At 37.8% G+C, this 22,092-nt stretch overlaps 1 protein-coding gene across 1 annotated transcript in view; it reads right to left on the bottom strand.

The window, feature by feature from the left end:
- The window catches only part of LOC306856838 (echinoderm microtubule-associated protein-like 6), a 56,465-nt gene that overhangs the window by 21,797 nt on the left and 12,576 nt on the right, over positions 1-22,092 (bottom strand). The window contains exons 2-15 of the mRNA XM_079396326.1: positions 17,571-17,730; positions 16,590-16,688; positions 14,735-14,803; positions 14,164-14,349; positions 13,782-13,917; positions 7,896-8,097; positions 6,534-6,671; positions 6,198-6,454; positions 4,440-4,649; positions 4,195-4,362; positions 3,047-3,153; positions 2,723-2,823; positions 1,675-1,861; positions 211-316 (exon numbers count right to left, since the gene is read on the bottom strand). Of these exons, the coding sequence (XP_079252452.1) occupies positions 211-316; positions 1,675-1,861; positions 2,723-2,823; positions 3,047-3,153; positions 4,195-4,362; positions 4,440-4,649; positions 6,198-6,454; positions 6,534-6,671; positions 7,896-8,097; positions 13,782-13,917; positions 14,164-14,349; positions 14,735-14,803; positions 16,590-16,688; positions 17,571-17,730 (2,126 nt within the window). The remainder of the gene's footprint in view (positions 1-210; positions 317-1,674; positions 1,862-2,722; positions 2,824-3,046; positions 3,154-4,194; positions 4,363-4,439; positions 4,650-6,197; positions 6,455-6,533; positions 6,672-7,895; positions 8,098-13,781; positions 13,918-14,163; positions 14,350-14,734; positions 14,804-16,589; positions 16,689-17,570; positions 17,731-22,092) is intronic.

Raw genomic sequence — 22,092 nt, 5'->3', positions numbered from 1 at the left:
TGAGATAAAGGAAAATGAGAAATGTGTCCTTAAAAAGAATAAAAATAAAATATGTTTATATATATATATATATATATATATATATATAAAATGTATTGTATTTTAAAGTCTTACATTTAAAAAAATAAAAGTAGGATTAAATAAAAAAAACATTAATGGAAATATCATTTTATTACAGGTTTCCATGTAAATTGTATGTCATGGTCTGACCTGTGAACTCCAGAGCACAAACCCCGCGCTGATGTTGACCTTTCAGCAGAGACAAACACTTGAGCGTCTGGATGTCCCACACATGGATGGCTGGATCTCGACCCACCTGACACACACACACACACACACAAGTTCAACATCATGCACTGCACATTTGTAACCACGCCTTACAGAGAACAGCTGTGAGGAAAATACACACTAGAGGGCTGCATTGGGTTTGGGCTCCCGCGGGACCCGACGCAAATCTCGCGGGAGCGGGCGGTTTTACCTTTGCTGCGGGCGGGAGTGGGCGGTCAGAAAATTTTGCGGGAGACCCGCGGGAATCGGTGGGATTTGGCGTGCAATAAAAATGGAATCAACACATGAAGTTGAGAAGAAAATTAAAGCGGCTGTTTACATGACAAAAGCAAAGCAAGGCAAGTCAGACATCTGGAAACAATTCTAAATTGTCACAGAAAAAAATGGGAAAGAATTAAACTTGCATTCAGTGTTTGTGGGCGGATCTTGGAAGAAAGACGCACAAGTCTGAGACCGCAGTCAGTCAGCAATATACTTTTCCTTCACAGTAATATGGAGTGCTAAGCAATGTAAGGCCCAGTGATCACATTTGTGTAGGCTACTTTATTTTTTAAATATTTTTTTTATAGGCCTATTTATTTAGGCAATTTCCTTTTTGCAATAGCCTGTTAAGCAAGCTATTTTGAATATTAATTATTTTTAAATAATTATTTTATTTAGTTTTGTATTTAATTTAAATTATATCTAGCCTATTTTCTAAGTTGTGTGTGTTTATTTATTTAATAAGTTAAAGTCATTTCATATTTGGCTTATTTAGCCTACTTACAGATAGGCTAAACTGTCTGTTAGGAGTTAAATTGTTTGTTAATCGTTTAATTAATCGTTTGTTGCATGTGTGTATCATGCAGTAGCCTCTACGTTTTAAAACCGAGGTGCCCATATTTTTGTTTTAACGGTTAATATTTTATAACGGTAATAAAAAAATACTCAATGTTTTTTGTCACGTGTGGTGCTTTGGTTTAGCATTACTTCATCTGATTTAAACGCAATCATGTTTAAAGCCTGTTATTCTGGATGTTAACTTATTTAGTTGGAGTATTTCTGAACATTTTTCACAAGCTCTGAGAGAAAGTCCGCGGGAGCGGGCGGGAGAGGAACTCGCAGGTTGCGGGAGTGGGCGGTCCTGGTCAGAAATTCAGCGGGAGCGGGCGGGTGCGGGTTTAAGAAAACAGTCCCGCGCAGGGCTCTAATACACACTCCATAAAATGATCACCAACTGAAGGCAATATGATCTGAAATAAGGCTGTGCATACTGACAGCTCAAATCCAACTGTTAGGCATATTTGATAGAAATCTGTTTGGGGAAAATGACATCTATGACATCTGATCTGATCTGAAATATGATTTGTGGACAACAGTTTCAGTCTTGTTTCGTAAACCTCTCACCTGACCAGTGGCCACGTAATCTTTGAGCGGATGCACAGTGAGGCCCAGGATATCGTCGTCATGACCGAGGTAAAAGCGCTGCGTGTGCTGCTGTCTGTTATACACCACCGCCACAGCCGCCACATGATACACCACCTCTCCGGCCTGAGTGTAGAACAGATTATTCCTGCAGTCACAGCCCCTGTACCTGAGACACAGACACACGCCAGTCAACAACCACTGCACCAATCAATCAAACAACCAGCTATCAGCTCTATTAATGTAAGCAACTGTGCATTATATAAAAATACAATTCTTAAAAGCACTAATGGAGAAGCGTTTGATTTAAAAAAAATGTTTAAGCTCCTAAGTTTATATATATATATATATATATTAAAAAAAACAATTTAACATTAAGTTTAACAAAACTCAACTTTCTCACATTTAGGTTATATATAAAAACTGTAAAAAAAAAAAAAAAAAATCAAAGTTTGAAGATGGATTTTGTCAGAATACACATTATAATGCAATGATAAAAAAATTAAAATGAAATGAAATACATAAAGTTCATAGAAAAATTCAAATTTAACATTAATTTTAACTCTTTTAATTTAAATCTTAAAGTTTCTCAGCCAGTTTTTCAGATTGTTTTACACACACACACACATATATGCTAATTATATATATATATATATATATATAGCATCAGAAGCATTTGACTACTTTGCTGTCTTTACTTTGTTTTTGAAATTTTGACATTTTAATACTTTCTCTTTTAAATGAGCATTTTTATCAGGCTCCTGTTTAGGTTCAGTAATTTCACTTTCCATCTTCAAACTTTTATTTTTTTTACAGTTTTTATATATAACCTAAATGTGAGAAAGTTGAGTTTTGTTAAAATTAATGTTAAATTGTCATATATATATATATATATATATATATATATAATAATTAAAATTTTGAATCTCTTGTATACATACAATACAATTTATAACTCAAGAGAGGGTAAAAGATTTGTACACACACTTAATTCATAACAAACACGTAATAACGTTTGCATTGAATTCACCCGTGGACAAACTGCAGGCGCAGCCCCTCATCCGGCACTTTCTGCCTCTTCAGAGATCCAGCCAGTTTCTTCTTGAGCTGAGGAAGATCTTCCTTATACACCTGAGGGGTGTTTGGGAGAAGAGTTACAGGGAGAAATCCACTCGTGACACATTCAGAGATTCAGAAGAAGCATAAAAGGCAACAGCAACCGGCCAATCAGCTGTGAAAATAACGAGAGGAACAGGAAGAAAGCAGCCGAGCATGACTGTTACATAAAGCACTCGACATAAGACCGTCTCAGTTTGGGAACTTGGGTTTTGTTGGGGTTTAAAGTGTCTCTTGCCTGACGCTCGTAGTTCATCTGGGCTTCCTGTTCGATGTCTGAGTCCAGCTCGGGAACGTCGGAGAAGTCGGAGTCAGAATCGCCGCTGTTAGAGTCAGCGTAGCTCTCTGTGAAGGAGAAAACACTGTCAGAATATCGCTTTATCTGTATGATATGATTCATTTCAATGTAAAAATAAAACACTATACTCATTTTTATTCAGGGGTTCCCAAAATATTTTGTCAGCCGAATCATTTAGACGTAAAATATTGACTTACAGTACCCCTGAGATTTGAAGTTAATATTTAAATAATTTAATTCACATGTTCATGATTGGTTAATGCTGGTTTGTGATCACATGACTTGCACGTAAACATAAAATATCAAATATTTTTTTAATAAGTGTTTTATTTTTTATCTCAAAATTATTTATACATAAGGCTGCATGTATCAGTATGTATAGAGCCTTTATTATTATTATTATTTATGCTAAGTATTTATTACATTGTATTATTATATTAATTACATTTAAATATATTATGTATTTTTTTATCTCAAAATTATTTATACATAAAGCTGCATGTATCAGTATGTATAGAGCTTTTATTATTATTATTTTATATTATATATACTAAGTATTTATTACATTATATTAATTACATTTAAATATATTAGCATATTATGTATTATTTTTTATTGTTTTAACAATCATAACAATAACATTATAAATATTATTGTTGTAAATTACAATTATCCTGTGAAATAAAAAAATAATATCTTAGGCCTAATAATTATTTTATTTTACACTGCAAGTTACAAAACTAATATTTTTGTTTTAAATTCTTAATTTTCAAATCTTAAGATTTTTTTTTTTTGTGACTGTGAATACATTACTTTTTAACTAAAGAAATGCATTAAATATTTGCATAAATACTGACCTTTAAAATGTAGTTGAATCATAAAGTGTCATTCATTTTCATGACTTTACCATTTTTTAGAAAAGGTTTTTGATAACTTTTCCAGGTCTGAAAATCACAATTTAAAAATTCCCTGACCTTTCAATATGCTTCATGATTGTGAAAACCTAGTATTTTGAATAATGCATAAATGCCAACTGTTTCCGAACAGGTTCTCATGTCCCATAATAAACTAAAGCCAATTCAACTCACCTTGCAGCAGCGGCTCCAGAACTCCATTCATGACTCCCTCCGGCAGAAACCTCCACTGGAAGACGGAGTGATCGGCTCCGCCCGTGCTCAGAACCCACTGCAGGTCATGTGACCAACGCACATTGGTGACATGGGCAGAGTGGCCGATGTATTTCTTGAATTTGGCAGCTGAAAGAATGGCATTTGTTAGTGCACACTAGTTTATTCAGCACGGATCACACAGATATCTGGATCACCGAGCTGACCTTTTTTAAGACAAGGGAATCGTAAGAGTTTGACAAGGCCGAAGTCGTCGCCCGTCACCAGCACTGCACTGCTGTAGTTTGCATCCACAGAATTGATGTCGTTCACGTTGGAATATTTAGGCCAGATTCCGTTGACCTCCGGTCCGAGAACGCAGGTCCACGTCATCCAATGGATTCCTTTGGCTTCCTCCTTCGGCAGGAATTTACCAGCTATAGACAGAACAACAGTTAGGAAAATTATAAGCATGATATGACTCATAAAATACCTTTTAGTGCAGTATGTAATTCAGGGTTTCATGACCTTTGCAGCATTGTTGATTGCTGGACAATTTTTTTTTTTTTTAAATCACATAGAATATCTTTGTTGTGAATTCCTGGAATTAATAAATAGACTTTTTAAAAGTCAAAAATATTTTAAAACTTGAATTTGAACTTGCTTACTTGCTTGCAAGAGACATTTCCTCTACAGAAAAACTCACAAAGAGTGACTTCAAGCTCTGAAATATTTAAAACTTTCAAAATGTCTATTGAGTGTTTTTAATTTTCATGGCTTTGCATTAATTATTAATTAATTTTCAAGACCTTTTTTTGACCAGCAACCACTTCTGAGAAGGTTTTTAATGACTTTTTCAGGTCTGGAAAAAAAAAAAAAAAAAGTTTGTCATGACTGTGAAAACCCTGCTAATTTAAGGAAATGCAAACATATTTGCATAAATATTAAATACATAAATATTTAAAACTTTAACAGTGTATACTGACTTTTGAAATTTAAATGAATTGTAAAGTGTTATTAATTTTCAAGACTTTCCATGAATTATTAATACATTTTCAAGACTTTTCACCAGCAACCACCTTTGAGAAGGTTTTTCATGACTTTTGCATGTCTGGAAATCACAATTTTTCATAACTGAGAAATCCAGAGCAATTTAAGAAAATGCACAAATATTTGAAGAAATTTTAAATGCATAAATGTTTAATACTTTAACAATGTATAATGACTTAAAAATTTAAATTAATAATAAAGTTTCATTCATTTTTGTATATTATTAATGAATTTCCAAGATTTATTTATTAATTTTTTTTCACCAGCGCCACTTTTAAGAAGGTTTTTCATGACTTTTCTAACTTTTTTAACTTTAAAAAGTTTGATTAATTTTTAATTGTTACAAATTAATAATTCTGTCATTTAAAAAGATCATAAATATTTGCATAAATACCCAATGTAACTTTTGACATTTAAATTTCATGACTTTCACATGAATTATCAATAAATTTTCCCAGACGTTTTCACAAGCACCCGCTTTTGAAAAGGCTTTTGATGGAAATCACAATTTTAAAATCACTTTTCATGACTGTAAAAACCCTAATAATACTACTAATAAAAAAGCAGAAATACGGTTCGCTTCCAAACAGGTTTTCATGACCCATAACTAACTGGAATTTAACATTTTATCATTCCAGCTTCACTAAAATAGACTCTGAAACCGTTTTTCATGACTGTGAAAACCTTAGTAATTTATACAATGCATATTTGAATAAATATCTAAAACTTTAACAAAGTATACTGACGTCATGAAAAAATGCATAGATATCGACTGTTTCCAAACAGGTTTTCGTGTTCCATAATTCACTGGAATTTAGTATTTTATCATCCAACTTCACTAAAAATGTCACAATTTTTGAAAGAAAATACACCTTGAAATGTATACACATCGTAAGGTGTCAATAATTTCACGACTTTCCAATGATTATTCTTACTTGGCATCCTGTAGAAGAATCGTTCTCCAGCTCCATCGTTGGTCTGCAGAAAGCGGCTGTCCACGGACCAGTCCAGGTGCGTTATGAAGCAAGTGGACTTACTGCACTCTCCCACTTTCTTATAGCGTTGGGCCACAGCGTAGATGTCCACAAACCCGTCGTTGGAGCCCACGGCCAAATACGAGCCATCGGGTGAGAACTTGAGCTCGTGAATGACCTCCTTCCTGTCCTTGATGTGGACCACCTCCGTCATGTCCCTTCAAAAACCAGACAAGCTCTCAGTTTGTGAATAATGAAGCTGAAATAATGAAGTGTAGGGGATGCAACTTCAATTACCTGACCCGAAGAACAGTGAAGGAGCCGTCCTTCATGCCGAGAGCCAGCTGGGAACCGTCGTTGTTGAAGGAAACGCTGCGAACCGCCTCTTCCATGTTACAGCGAGCGATCAACGTGTGTTCGGACAAACTCCACAGTCTAAACAAGCATGTTTGAGGAAAATTCAAATGTGTCCATATTTATGTCTGTATTGCATGTTTAAGCTAGGACTGGGTAATATGGCTAAAAATATTACAATAACATTTTTCCCATATTATACGATATTGATATTTATCACAATATTCATTTACTATTAATGGGGAAGGAAATGCAGTCCACATGTTTGTTAGAGCTTGAGAATGAACTTTAATCTAGGCCCAATAAATCCATTTAATTTCCCCCTAAATTCCATTTTCTTCTATATTTATAGATTATAATTTAATGCAAATTTATAATGACAAATTGTGTCTGAAAAATCCATTAATAAAACTTTTACAATTAAATGTTTTTCCAAACGTAATAAAATATAATAATTTGGATGAAGACAATTTTTTTGTGTGAAGTAAAATGCAAATATGAATAAAAGAATGTCTTGTTTGTATGATATTCCTTAAAAATAATGAATAATTATTACTTTGAGATCCTTCAAATTAAACCAGGCTTTTATTTTGATGATTTGTTGTGAAGATTTAGTTTCAGTTCCAGGGCGTATTTGATCGTAGTTTTTCTCAAATTAAATGTTAAACAATTAAAAAATATAAATTAATTTTCAACAAAATATTGCATATTAATTTATTTTTTGTCAAATAAGATGCTGAACACAGAATTGTATAAATTAAAACATATATTGGTTGTATGATAAATAAAAAATATTATGATTGATTAAAATAAAAATACTATATGATGATTAAAATAAAAATATTATGATTATTACTTTAAGAACGTCATTTTAGTATAGAATGGTACTATATTTTGTCATAATTTCTTCATGTTAAACCAGACTTTATTTTGACGGTTTGTTGTGAATATATTTCAATTTCAGATTGAATTTGATGGTATTTTTTCTCAAATGAAAAGCCGCTGTAGTGACTCTCAAAGCATCTCTGGAGATGAAGTTCATGTATTCATGTCTCATATATTGAGACGCAGCCGCTGAAAACACTGAGCATCATGTGTGTTTGAGTTCGAAATGTCCAGAGCTCATCATCGTTATGGACCTAAATTTTATCGCAATCTCAATACAATAACGTTTATCGCCCAGCCCTAGTTTAAACATTTTGAAAAACCAAACATTCTATTTCCACCCGTCTTGCTCCATTTATAATGTATACTGTGTGAACTGATGTGGCATGAACTGAAATCCAATAGCAGGAGTGGACTGACCGTACGGATCGATCATCGCTGCCTGTGACGGCCAGGGGTTGTTTGGGATGCAGGTCGAGGGCCCAGAGTTCCCCCTCTGAATGACCCTGCATGATCAGCAGCGGTTTATCTCGGTCTCTCACCATCACCTCGAAGATCTCGCTGTCTTGAGTTCCTGCCAGGATCCTGTCAGCCCTCCAACACACGCTGCGGATGGACAGGCCTGGAGAAAAAGAGTCATTCAGGTTCATCAAATTAAAGTCCACAACAAGATCCAAGCAGCCCTTTCCTTCTGATAAAACTAACATAAGATTAAGATTACGATAAAAGTGTCCCTCAGTTTGTAAAAACAAGCAGAAGTTGTTGGAAACAAAACAACTTGTCTTAATTTAACCTGGATCTGGTGGGTTGCATTTTAAAAAAAATTTAAAATTGATTATTCAAAATTCTATTAATATTTTTTCTCGTTTTTAATGTGTTTTAACTGAAGCATTTTCTGCATCAAGTCAATTATTACATTACAAAACAGTGCTGCTGTCATTTTCTAAACTATAGAAACTGAAATGAAGAAATAACTGAAGGAAAGCTGGAAATAGATCAAATATAAACATGAAAAATAAATAAAGCCATGTCTATTAACAACGTTCATTGAAATTAAGCTGAAATAAAATAATTTAAATATTAAATATAAATGTATAGAAACATTAAAAAATAAAAGCTTATTCAAAATACAAAAAAAAAAACAATAAAAGTATATAAATAATACTCTTACTAAGCAGGAAAAAATTTAAATCGATGTGACAAGAGACATGAAGAAAAATCCACATACAGGAATTAAACCAGTAACTTTACTTAGAAAAACAGCACCACGTCTAAAAGACAACATCAAGAGCTCAAAAAACACACATTATTGTACTGAACAATTAATATAATCACAAAAAAAAGCTTCACACTCATCGGATGCTTTCCTGTAGCTCAAATAGTAGAGCATGGCGCTAGCATGGGCTCGATTCCCAGGGAAAGCAAGAGCTGATCAAATGTAAAAACTGTAACTTTGGATAAAAGCGTCTGCTAAATGCATAAATGTAAAAATAAACTGGTGTTTTCAGCAGGACAGAATGTAATTGGCTCATTAACTGTCAGTATAGACTCAAAAATGAACCTTTAAAGCAGAAAAAGTCAAAAACGTGTTATATTTGAGTCTAAATTGGACAGACCAGTGAAATACCAAATAAACAAACCCAGTGTGAATCGTTACGTTTGATGGACTTCATCCAGTAAGAGTACAGAGCTAAAAAAGAGCAGCTCGGATCATCTGATGAGAAATGTTTGAGTTCATATTGAGATCTCTGACTCTTACGGTCTTTGGCAAATCTGAGCAGTTTGAGACACTGTTGAGGGGGAAACGTGAGATTACTGGGGTGATTTTCTCAGGAGAGATGTATGAGAAGCAGGAGACTTCAGCAGAAGACACTCAGCATGAACAATTGAGATATTATCTGTTTTTTCTTTCCAGCAGGAAGCATTTGGCGAGGTTTGTTAAATCTGCTGAGATTTCTGTTTCAGTCTGACCAGATCTGATCTGATCGTCTGTTATTCCAGCCCATTATCTGACAGTCTTCTGCTGTGAAAGCGCTGACAGCTTCATTGCTACAAGACTAACATCTGCTGAAAACACTGTCACTGGTGTGATATAAGCGCAGGCCGTGTTGCCATGGTGACACAATCCCTTATATACTGAGTTTGCTGTACCTCCATAAGGAGCTCTTCCTGTCTGTTTTATTGATCTGGTTTTGAAATAGACGTAATGCAATTTGCTTTTGAAAATGGCCAATAATGGTACAAGCTTTTGTGGTTCATTACATAGAGCCCTGTTATTCTTATTATACAGTATATACACTATTATTAGCAGTATTTACACAAACAAAATCGCTGAATCTAGTCACAAAAATGGAATTTACTGTATAACACGGAATGTCATGGAATTTGGCAAAATTTAAATCAATGAATTGAAATGTACACTTAATCTTCAGATACACACAAGAACTCAGAGGTCTTCACTACAACCCGCCAAAAGAGAAGTTTGGTTCAACATATAATTCGATTTAACTAATAATAACAGTTCATTAAACACAATTTTTAGTCCACGTTAACTCATAAACCTCTGTTAGGGTTCAAACATTTCTCTGTTAGTTCACATTTCATTACATTTTAAAAAATGTAATTATTATCAAATAAAAAATTATTATTGATGTAATTCAGTGGTCCTCACTATTTTTTTCATGGGAGCCACATTGATAGGGAAAAGTTAATCGGAGAGCCACTTTTACTGCGAAGTATTAAAAGTTACACCCAGTCATAAATAGCATGTCTTTTTATCAATCTGTCATCCCTGATATGCAATGCAATACAAAAGGGGCTATCACTCTTTATCATTTACCAGTCAAATTTGTAACTAGGACAAGATGATTTTTTTTTTAAAAAAAGCAGGATTACCTTAATGCTACCTTAAGTTTTTTTTTTTTTCTATACTAGCCTATCATGTATCTATTATCTAACCATCCAAGTGCACATTCGCGTTGAGAGCTGTTAAGATTAAAACTGGCAAATGTGCAGCGAGTCAGTGTCATGGATATAGGACAGAGCAAGTTAAAATATTGTCTCGGTTACGCATGTAACCCCGTTCCCTGAAGGAGGGAACGGAGACGTAACGTCAGTGTGACTGACTAATGGGATCTCGCCCGAGTGTTAACAAAACAAGCCAATGACAGTTGGCATGCATGTTCAAGCAACAAACGAAAGACAGAAAATCACTCACTGGTCTTGACTGAAAAACTTTAGTAGCCCTAAAGATTAATTTAAATTTATTTATAGAAATAAATATGTCTGCTTGAAAGAATGAAGAATATTGTAAACAAGTTGCTATAAAGAATGCATAATTATCCTATATGACCATTGGTATTTCATTAAAAAGAAGACATGTTCTTGTTCTTTATGAAAAGTGGTTTTATTTAATTTTAACATAAAGGCACATTGTGTGTCACCGCAGTTAATTCGGTGTCTATCATGAAAAAACCTTAATATCAAATGACTTTGGAAATTTTAGAGAAATGCTTAATAAATGCACTGTAACTAAACCCATTAGATTTTAGCCAACTAAATTTACTGTAGATTTAGTCGACTAAAACTAGACTAAAACTAAAAACAATTCAAATGACTAAAATATGACTAAACCTAAATGGTATTTTAGTCAAAAGACTATGACTAAAACTAAATCAAAATTTGCTGTCAAAATGAACACTGGTAGAGGGGAATGGCACAGCAAGCGTGATTGACACAGAGCAGGTTCCAGTGTTACTGGCCATCTGAGGCAAGTATACGGGAGGACACACTACACAGAGATTATAAAATCTCGTAAACGTGTTAGGTGTCGCCCAGCCGGCAGCGCTACAAATGTCTGCTATCGAGGCGCCCCGCGCCAATGCCGAAAAGGAAGCAACGCCTCTCATAGAGTGTGCTCTCACACCGAGGGGGCATGGTAAGTGCCGGGCCTGATAGGCCAAGTCTATAGCCTCCACTATCCAGTGGGCAAGTCTTTGTTTGGAGACAGCCTTTCCCTTCTGCTGTCCTCTGAAGCAGACCAAGAGCTGGTCTGAGGCCGGAGTCTCAGGACAACGTACTGATACGTACTTGTACTGATATGCTCGCCCTTCGAACACAAAACGGAGAAACGGTCTGTGTCGAGGGAGGATCGAGATATGAAAGTACGCGTCCTTCAGGTCGATCGCTGCGAACCAATCAAAAGGACGGATGCATTGAAAGTTTCTGCGTCAACATCCTGAACGGGAACTTGTGAAGGGACCGGCTCAGAACTCCCAGGTCCAAGATTGGTCGAAACCCAATGAAGGGCTCCTCCTTCAAGGCCGCCAGGACCGAGGGGCGATCCCAAGAGGGTACCAGATGAGGGCGTGGAGGATTTAACCTCCTCACCCCTCTGAGGAACCTGATGACCAAGTCGTGCTTCCCCACAGACTAACCAACTACTGCAGGGGTGCCCAACCCTGTTCCTGGTGATCGACTGTCCTGCAAAGTTTAGCTCCAACTCTAATCAAACACACCTGAAGCAACTAATTAAGGTCTTCAGGATCGCCTGAAAATGAAAGGAAGGTGTGCTAGATTAGAGTTGGAGCTAAACTTTGCAGGACAGTCGATCATCAGGAACAGGGTTGGGCACCCCTAGTCTACTGCATCGTGATGTGCGGCAATAGCGGCAACATACTCTTTGAGGGTGGAGGGAGACAGCCTTCGCTCCAATCCATCTTGCAGGAAAGAGAGCACGACCGCGATTGGGCATCTCCAGGGGTCTTCCCAGTGGGAAGAACACCAATCAACAAACAGGTTCCGCTTCAGCCTGTAAGCATGTCTTGTAGACTGGGCTCTAGCCGAAGTGATGGTGTTTACTACCGCTGGAGGTAGCTGACCTAGAACCTCCGCGTCCCATCCAGGGACCACACGTGGAGATTCCACAACTCTGGACGCGGGTGCCAGAGGGTGCCCCCTCTCTGAGAAAGGAGATCCCTCCTCAGAGGAACTTGCCAAGGAGGGGCTGTCGCGAGGAGCATTAGTTCTGGGAACCAAGTCCGATTGGGCCAGTATGGCGCTACTAAGAGGACCTGCTCCTCGTCCTCCCTGACCTTGCACAGCTCCTGCCCGAAGAAAAGCAAGATCCGACCACGGGCTGAAGGTCTGATGGCAGGACAGGGTGACTGAGACCCGGTACGTGCCGTGTCATCATGCCCATCTTGGGACCCGGTCGTGAACCCAACGCTGAAGCGGTCTCATATGAAGCAATCCGAGTGGCGTGACAGCGGCTGCGGATGCCATATGCCCCAGGAGTCTCTGAAACTGTTTCAGTGGAACTGCCCTCTTGCGCTGGAAAGTCTCCAGGCAGTTCAGCATCGACTGAGCACGCTCTACTGAGAGACGTGCTGTGAGGTTGACCGAGTCCAACAATTTCCTTTCCGCGCTCCGAGCATTTAATAATCACTCTGCTCCAGCTTCCTACCACACGACAAGCTAAAATCAGCATTAAAAGGTATACCTGCTGCTTTTTGCAGTGCCAATTTTGTTTCTGATGAAAAGAACTATAACTTCCCGCTCACGTCATTATAGCCTTCACATTCTTTTTATTTGAGTGATCCATCTCTATCAAGCTAGCTAAATATCTTTAACATGTGAATTCTTGCTAAATATGCAGTTATATTACGGGCTGTTGGCGTGAATTGTACTCGTGCTGGAGCGGTGGTGGAGCGCTCTTGGAGAGAGTGAAAACCACGATGCTCCGACTTTTAAAAAATCCGTTCCTCCCTCCATTCAAAATTTGTATCATAAATTTTTATTAAGTCATAAAACACATAATCCAGAACAATTAAAACAGATGACACAGAATTTCAGAAAAAAATTAAACAAGTCCCTATTATTGTAAAATGTTTTATGCCGTTTCATTAATTCAAATGATTAGACATCCTTTTTGATTATTAAAATTTAATTAAACCATAAAAACATTTTTTTCTTCACTGCAATGTTTTGTCTCAATAAAAGTAATTGTTCACAAAAAAAACCCCATAAAAACATGTTTTTTTAACTGTTCTACCTTAATGGTTTGATGTTTTGTACTGTTTAATAAAAATAAAAAATCTAAAGAAAGATTCATGCTATGCGCTCCGAAGTCCCACAATTCACATTTGGTCAGATTAGAAATAGTTATTTGACGTGTAAATGTGAATGGTCATGTGCTAATGAAGTAAAAGTTGTGTTGTGAATGAGCATGTCACACAGTACGTTAAACTAAATTTCAAAAGGGCAAGAAAAATCCTGTTCCCTTTAAAGCCCAATGTATTGTATTACCTTTATAACCCTGTTCTGCCTCCCTGAGGTCAATCTTGGTGATGGGTTTGAAATCCACATCCCACAGCCTCACACATCCATCCCGCCCACCGGTGGCGAAGCCTTCTTCGCATGAATGCATGCTGAAGATCCCTGCCTGCAGAACAACAAGACTTTACGCATACGTAAACGCAAGTGCAACAGGTCACACGCCACCACATGCTATATTCACTAGTGTCACAGATGCATAACACAAATGGCCAATGCATTGAATATCTGATAATAGATGGTATGCATTGCATTGTAACTTCAGTGAATGTCCTTTAATGGACATGCTATAGCGCACAGCTGATGTGTATGTGGTGGGAGTGATGGTGTAGGAAGTGTGATGAGCTTCACTCACTCCGTGCGCCGCCTGTATCGTTCTCGTCAGGTTGAGTCCCTTCCACACGTAAATGTCTCCATTAAGAGCTCCAGAATACGTCACTTCATCTTTCGCTGTTGCCAAGCAGAGGATGGTTTGCAGGTCTCCCGTCTTTCCAAAAATCCCTCGTTTTGGTGTCAGTGCATTTCCACATAATGCCCAAAACTATGAGACAAAAGAGAAAATCAACTCATAATATAATTAATTTCAGTTTTTGCTCAAGCAAATCAGATTAAAATCTTAAAATATTGTGCATGCATAACTTTATTTTTAGAGCTAGACATCTGTGCATTCACTTTTACTAAATAGAAAGTCATACAGGCTGACTAAATCAGACAGAATTTGATTTTTGGCTTTAAATGATATTCTTCTGTCTCAGTTGTTCAGTATGTTAATGCATGTTTTGAAGTCCATGAAAAAGTGTTTGCAGTAAAGATGAAAACAAGAAAAGAAAGGAGGAATAAATTACGGCATGTTTTCCGCTGATGCCTCATTTATTTGTTTTCCGAGAGCGGGTTCAAAGGAACTTTGTCTCAGGGATTTGACTCACTTTAATGTGCTTTACTCCGCAGCTCACCAGTCTGTGCGGCAGAAACGGGTCCCAGGAAATATCAAAGATCTGAAACACAGCACAAACAGGTGGAATAAACATGTCAACTCTTCCACAACATCTTCCATAACACCAAAACTGATTACACTGAATTAAGCAGAAGTCTCTAAAATTATATACAATGCAAAAGATAATGGAAATTATAATGTAAATACTTGCATCATATTTGCTGAATAAAATCCAATACTTGTTTCTTACAAATTTTGAAGCCCTGATTCCAAACATAGTGGCTGTTTTGCTCAGACACGACACACTTTCTCATAAAATATGATGCATTTCATAGCATTTTTGCTTTCAACAACCATTTGTAAGGTGAAAAATTCTCGTATTATCGTAAATTCAGCAGAAAAACACCAAAACTATGATTCTTATCTGAATCTGAGCCACATCACAATGATTTGCTCAATTCTCAGCCAATTTTCACATGACTGATTCTGAAGACATTATTTCATGCATGATCCTGATTTTCACTTTTTCCACTGCTTTGCAGACTGTAAGTTAAATGATCAATTTTGAAAGTTTTTTTGTCATTAAAACCAAAACTTTTGACATTTTACTGCTTTTATTATTTTGATAAATGCATTAAAACAGATACATATATACTTTTTAAAAATTAGGAAAAAACTGCTTGTTGGAAAGTTTTTATTGTTATTTTTGAACGCAGCATCATCAAATTAGGCAAATCATTGTTATATTTAGCATAATTGGGATACTAAATTGGAATAAGAATTAGTATTTTGAATTAAAATATATATATTTTTTATATATATTTTCCACTTTCATTTGAATTTTAGTTCAAGTTTGTAGTGACTTTGTAGCGTGCTTTGTTATTTTTATAAGGTTTTTTTTATATCTCTATATGGTTTTTATTGACTTTATTTAGGTTTTAGTTATATTATTACATCACCAGCTGAAATAAAGAGCTTTTCTTCTGCTATTTTTTGTAAAAAAAAAAAATTCAAGATCCAGAGATGTGTAATTATAGTCACGCTTGCTAATAAGCTAAAAATTCAGCAATTTATAAAAAGAACAATGCATTAAGCATCTTAATCAACATCCTTTTTCTTCTTTCCTTAATTCTTAATTTTAAACTATCCATTTTTCTTTAAACAATGTGATTTCTTCATTATTTGCATGCATTATCTGCAAATAAACACTTCATAAAGCGTTGTTAATTGCTCAAACAGTAGATCATGCCACTAGCAACGGGTTCGATTTCCAGGGAATGCCTGAAGTTATCAATCATATACCTTGAATGCAATCTACAACGCTTCAGATAAAAGCTTCTGCCAAATGCATGAATATAAAATGCAAAAGATATAAATTCTAAATTGCTTTATATTCCATCGGCAGTCCCAGCAGTGAAGCTGTTGAGCTGGAACAGCAGAGAGAAAGACAGGAAGAGCTGCAGGGTTTTAATGGCACCTTAGGGAGTCTTCTGGTGTCTGTGGTTCTTCACTAAGCTGCTCTGTCATCTCTGCTTCATACATATTCTGTGTGTGTGTGTGAAACACTCTGTCTGTCAGTTCGTGCATTGAAATGCTCCTCTGTACTGTAGCACAACACAATAACTTATTCATAACGCTCTTAATGGTTATTCATTCACATCACTGAGGTGTAGCATCTGTTGCTATGGAAACAGTCCTAACATATGTGGACCGGACAGGCACGTTGTGTGTTTTTCACTTCATGCACTGGAGTAACAATCTTTCTGGCCTTATGAATGAAATGCTGGACTGTGCAGTTTTGATGTAATTAACTGTTGGTAATGAGGAACAGTGAGTTCTGTTCTTACCCTATCAGAATGTCCCGTGGCGGTGGCTAAGACACGCCCCTTTTTCCAGTCCCACACGCACACCGTGTTTTTGGCATCAAGTCCCACAGACGCTAAACGCTGAACGTTCAAAAACACAAGACAGGAGAAAATAAGCTGTTAGATGAGAGCATTTGCAAACAGATGAAGGAAATCTGATTTTAATAACAATACTACTTATTATCGTGAACTAAAAATAAGACTAAAACTAAAAATTTAAAAAGTTAAAAGAAAATTGCTAAAACTTTAATTAAAATAAAGATAAAAACTGATTCAAAACATGAATACAAAAAAATATAACAGTATCTCAATGACACAAAATGACTACTTACTAAATATTAGTGGTGTAACAATATATTGTATCAAAATTTTATCACAATACAAAAATGCATACAATGCGGCAGATGCTTTTATCCGAAGTGACTATGTATCATGGATAGTTCACCCAAAAATGAAAGTTTAGACAGATTTCGTTTAGGTGTTTGTTCACATAAGATTGTCGCATATAAAGAATGCATCAAATATGGTATAAAAAGAAAAGAAAATTGCACATTTGAGCTTCCATGTTAATTATTATTAATCAATTTTAAAATATATGATTTGATGAAAATATATATTTTTTAATGTATGTAGTCAGGGACAGACAGCAAGCATGTTTCTAACATGATAATATTTTTAACTAAGCAGAATCGTGAATATTCATATTCTGTATCTTATTTTGTTCACCGTTTATCATATGACTTAGACGTAATAATAAAAAAGTAGCATTTTAACTATAGTTTTTTTAAGCATAGTGAGAGCTTTGTATGATGAGATCAGTATTGTGCGTCAAGCCATGTATTGTTACTCACCTAAATATTACAAATATGTTCATATTAATATGTTTATTGCGTATGTATTTGAGAATGCAGCCAATCAGAATGAAGTATTCCAGAGAGCTGTGCAGTAAGTCATGTGACTCACCTGGCCGTCGGCGTCGAAGGCCAGACAGGCCACACCGTGCGTGTGAACGTCTCGGAGGATGGACACGGTGGTCAGTGCGTACGAGTCCCACACGCAGATATACGGATCCTTCCCAACCTGACCCGTGGCCACCTGGATCTTATCCGGATGCAGCGCTAGACTGAGAACAGAAGACACGCGCCGTGAGATACACTGACAGAAAGACACAAAGAAAAAAGAAGAAAAGCAAATAAAAGAAAAGAAAAGAGAAGAAAAAAGATTGAGAGACATTAAAGACATTAATATTGAAAGACTGAAAGACTTTGAAGAGCTTCATTTGAGTTACTTGTTAGCAAACTAAAATATCTTATATAAAAAAACATTCTATGTTAATATATCATAAATATATCAAAACATTTCAGTCTGGCTTCCGTCCATAGTATATATAGTATATAGTACTAAAACTGCCCTTGTAAAGGTAGTGAACGATTTATTATGTTCTTGCGACACTGGCTCACTATTTTTACTTCTGCTACTTGACCTCAGCTCTCTCTGGTACTGCTCTTTCCTGAATCTCTTCATACCTCCTTCATAGACAGTTCTACATCTCTGTTCAGGATTTCAGATCTCCTACAGACCCCCTGAAACAAGGCATCCCCCAGGGTTCCGTTCTTGGGCCTTTGCGGTTTATCAATTATATTTTACCATTGGGTCAGATTCTACAGCTTAGCTATCATTTTTATGCTGAAGAGATTCAAATTTACACATCTTGCAGGCCTTCTCTATCCACCCAAATTGACCAAATTTCTGTTTGCATGCAGGAAATAAAAGTATGGCTTAACTCTATTTTTCTGAAACTTAATATGTATAAAACTGAGATCATCATCATTGGAACCCCTTCACTCACTACCAAAGTTTCCGCTGACTTTACCTGTGATATCACTGGTACTCTCACTATCATCAAAAATCTTGGTGTTTTGTTTGACTCCTCTATTTCTTTACAGCCCCATATTAACGCTCTCACTAAAACAGCATTCTTTCATTTACGACTAATTGTCCAGCTCCATCCTTTCATTAGTGTCAAAGGCACAGAAACTTTCATCCACGTCTCGATTATTGTAATGCCCTTTTCATTGGCTTACCCGTTACCTCCATTGCTAAATTACAGTATATTCAAAACTCAACCACTCGTATTCTCACCTGCCCTACTTAATTTTTATTTTTATATTTCCTATTTTTTATTTTAAAGTTAGTAGTGTTTTTGACATTTGTTTTTAAGTTTTTGTAATATCTCTATATAGTTTTATATATATATTTTTTTATTTCACTTTTAGTTTTTAAATAGTTTTAAATAAAATATGTTTAATTAAAAACAAATAATTTATATAATTTAATATATCATTTGTTTTATTCCAGTTAAATGTGGGGGTAAATTGAAGATCAGGGTAAATTGAACTTATTTCGTCTTCTGGGAAACATGTAACATGCAGTACTATATGGAAAAATATGATATTTAGGCAAAATAAGAAAAATGCACACATCTCCATTCTGTTCAAAAGTTTTCACCCCTCCAGCTCTTAATGCATGGTTTTTGCTTTTGGAGCATCAGTGAGCGTTTGAACCTTCTGTAATAGTTGCACATGAGTCCCTCAGTTGTCCAATTCAAACAAAAATGCTGCAAAACCAAACAATTTGCAGGACCTGAAGGATTTTTCTGAAGAACAGCAGGCAGTTTAACTGTTCAAGACAAACAAGAGACTCATGAACAACTATCACTAAACAAAAAAAACACACAGCTGTGGATCATTCAGGTAACAACACAGTATTAAGAATCAAGTGTACACTTTTGAACGGGGTCATTTTTATAAATTCAACTATTATTTTCTCTTGTGGACTACATGTTGTGGCGGGAGGAGCCAACGACAGACACAGTGGGCGTGGCGTCAAGCCTCGGAGAGGTTTTTATTAAACAATATATTAAAATAAAGTGTCCAAAGGGGGAAAAGTGTCCAAAATAAACAGGGATCTGGTGTCCTCGTCGTGCTGCGGGGCTGTGTAGGAGGGCAGTGTCCAGGAGGAAAGGGTCCAGGGAAGGGGCGGAGTCCGGTGGCCGCACGCGCTCCCCTCTCGGGGCCGGGAGCGAGTGGCGGCGGCGTCTCTTGCGCGGCTTCGTCCATCTTCGGGCATCCCGGCGCTTCTGGGGGATTCGGCGGCCCGGCATCCTGGCCCGTCAGCCGCCTAACGGGTGCGGCAGCCCTCCTCGACGCTCCCTTCCTGGACCCACGAGGACACCAGCGTGCATGCACGGGGGAGAGACCGGTCTCCCGAGGAGAGGCGCGCTCGCCGTTTAAACGGCGGCGGTGATGAGGCTCTACTCACGTCAGGTGCGCCTCATCACACGCCGCCAGCCCTGGCTGTTTCAGCGCCCCTCCTCTCTCACACACCCACTCCTGTCGGGAGCCTGGTGAAGGGCGGCGAATACAGGACGGGGTGGTGATGATGGACAGGGGGGAGGCAGCCGACTCGTCACATCCCCCCCCCCCAAGCGACATCCCCGTCCGAGGGTCGCCGCCCACGCAGGAGTGCTACCTTCCTCAACCAGGCTCCAGCGGTCGGAGTGGGCGGGGCAGGGATTCCTCTCCGGGCAACTCTCCCTCTCGCACCGCGCCGGAACCGGGACAGAGAAACCGGGTATTAGTTGTCAGCCTCAACCAGCCACAGGGTAAATGACCAATAAAAAGACCGTCACTTACCCCTTTGGTGGCTGGGAGGCTGTCCCCGTCGTTCCTCTGTCCCCGTGCGGGTTCCACGGCTTTTTGTGAGCGAGAGGGGATGACGTCATCAGATGTTGCCCAACTGCGCTGTCTAGGCTCCGCCTGCCCGCATTCTCCACCACTGTGGCGGGAGGAGCCAACGACAGACACAGTGGGCGTGGCGTCAAGCCTCGGAGAGGTTTTTATTAAACAATATATTAAAATAAAGTGTCCAAAGGGGGAAAAGTGTCCAAAATAAACAGGGATCTGGTGTCCTCGTCGTGCTGCGGGGCTGTGTAGGAGGGCAGTGTCCAGGAGGAAAGGGTCCAGGGAAGGGGCGGAGTCCGGTGGCCGCACGCGCTCCCCTCTCGGGGCCGGGAGCGAGTGGCGTCGGCGTCTCTTGCGCGGCTTCGTCCATCTTCGGGCATCCCGGCGCTTCTGGGGGATTCGGCGGCCCGGCATCCTGGCCCGTCAGCCACCTAACGGGTGCGGCAGCCCTCCTCGACGCTCCCTTCCTGGACCCACGAGGACACCAGCGTGCATGCACGGGGGAGAGACCGGTCTCCCGAGGAGAGGCGCGCTCGGCGTTTAAACGGCGGCGGTGATGAGGCTCTACTCACGTCAGGTGCGCCTCATCACACGCCGCCAGCCCTGGCTGTTTCAGCGCCCCTCCTCTCTCACACACCCACTCCTGTCGGGAGCCTGGTGAAGGGCGGCGAATACAGGACGGGGTGGTGATGATGGACAGGGGGGAGGCAGCCGACTCGTCACAATGTAAACATCTTTTATGTGAAATATCTTATTCAGGTCAGTGCTAAATAAACAATAACATGCATTTCATATGATCCCTCTTATTTTGGTAAAATAATTTACATTTTGCAGATTCTGAAAGGGGGATGTAAACTTTGGACCTCAAATGTATATTTTTTTTATATATATTATTTATTTATTTAAATTTATGGGCCAAAAAATACACACAGTCTTTGCCAAAATAAAATGACAGACAGAAGTCTGATAATGAGACTGGATGGATGAATCTCATTAAAACAGTTTGAATACAGAGCTATACATGAACACAGAAAGTCTGATGTGTGGGAGAGAAAGCACGGCAGGATCGGCACATATGAGACGACTGACTTTCCGACAGGAAGATGATGTCACAGACGAACCGACTCTCTCCACAGCAACAGCTCATGGTGACGGCCGGCGAGAGCCGAAGCTCCTGATGCAGCAGGTGCAAAACAAACTCAAAACCAAAACCAACCAGAATAATCACAAGCCAATGCTGAAAGATCATAAACGCTAATTTAGTTCCAATGTTAAGAGATTTGTTTGGGATGGGCCTACTGTACAACATACTGTCAATGGACAACAGCACAGACATAATATGCATGCTTTTTCCAAAGCACTCTGCTTCAGTTTAGTATTAGTTATACTATTAATTCATATTTTGAATTGTTTTATTTTTATATTTTCAGTTTTATTTTAAATTTTAGATTTATGTAATCTAATGTCATTTTTTGTGTCATTTTGAAACATTTAAATAAATTCTATAAAGATTCTATATAGAATTAATTCTATGAAATAAATTCTATATAAAATGTCTCTTTTTAATTCTGTTTTAGTCATTTTAGTACCTAAGCTTGTTTGTTCCCTTTAGTTTCAACTTAAACTTATTTTATTTAGTTGCCAAGGCAGCATTTCAAACTTTTCTTTATTTAGTATGTTTTTCATTTAATATTTATATTTCATTTTATTTCAGCTTAATATCATTAAACAAAAGTTACTTC

The sequence above is a fragment of the Barbus barbus genome (genome assembly GCF_936440315.1).
Source record: "Barbus barbus genome assembly, chromosome: 37".
NCBI lineage: Eukaryota > Metazoa > Chordata > Actinopteri > Cypriniformes > Cyprinidae > Barbus > Barbus barbus.
Note: the sequence above shows the minus strand (reverse complement) of the source record. Positions and strands in the feature narration are given on the sequence as shown.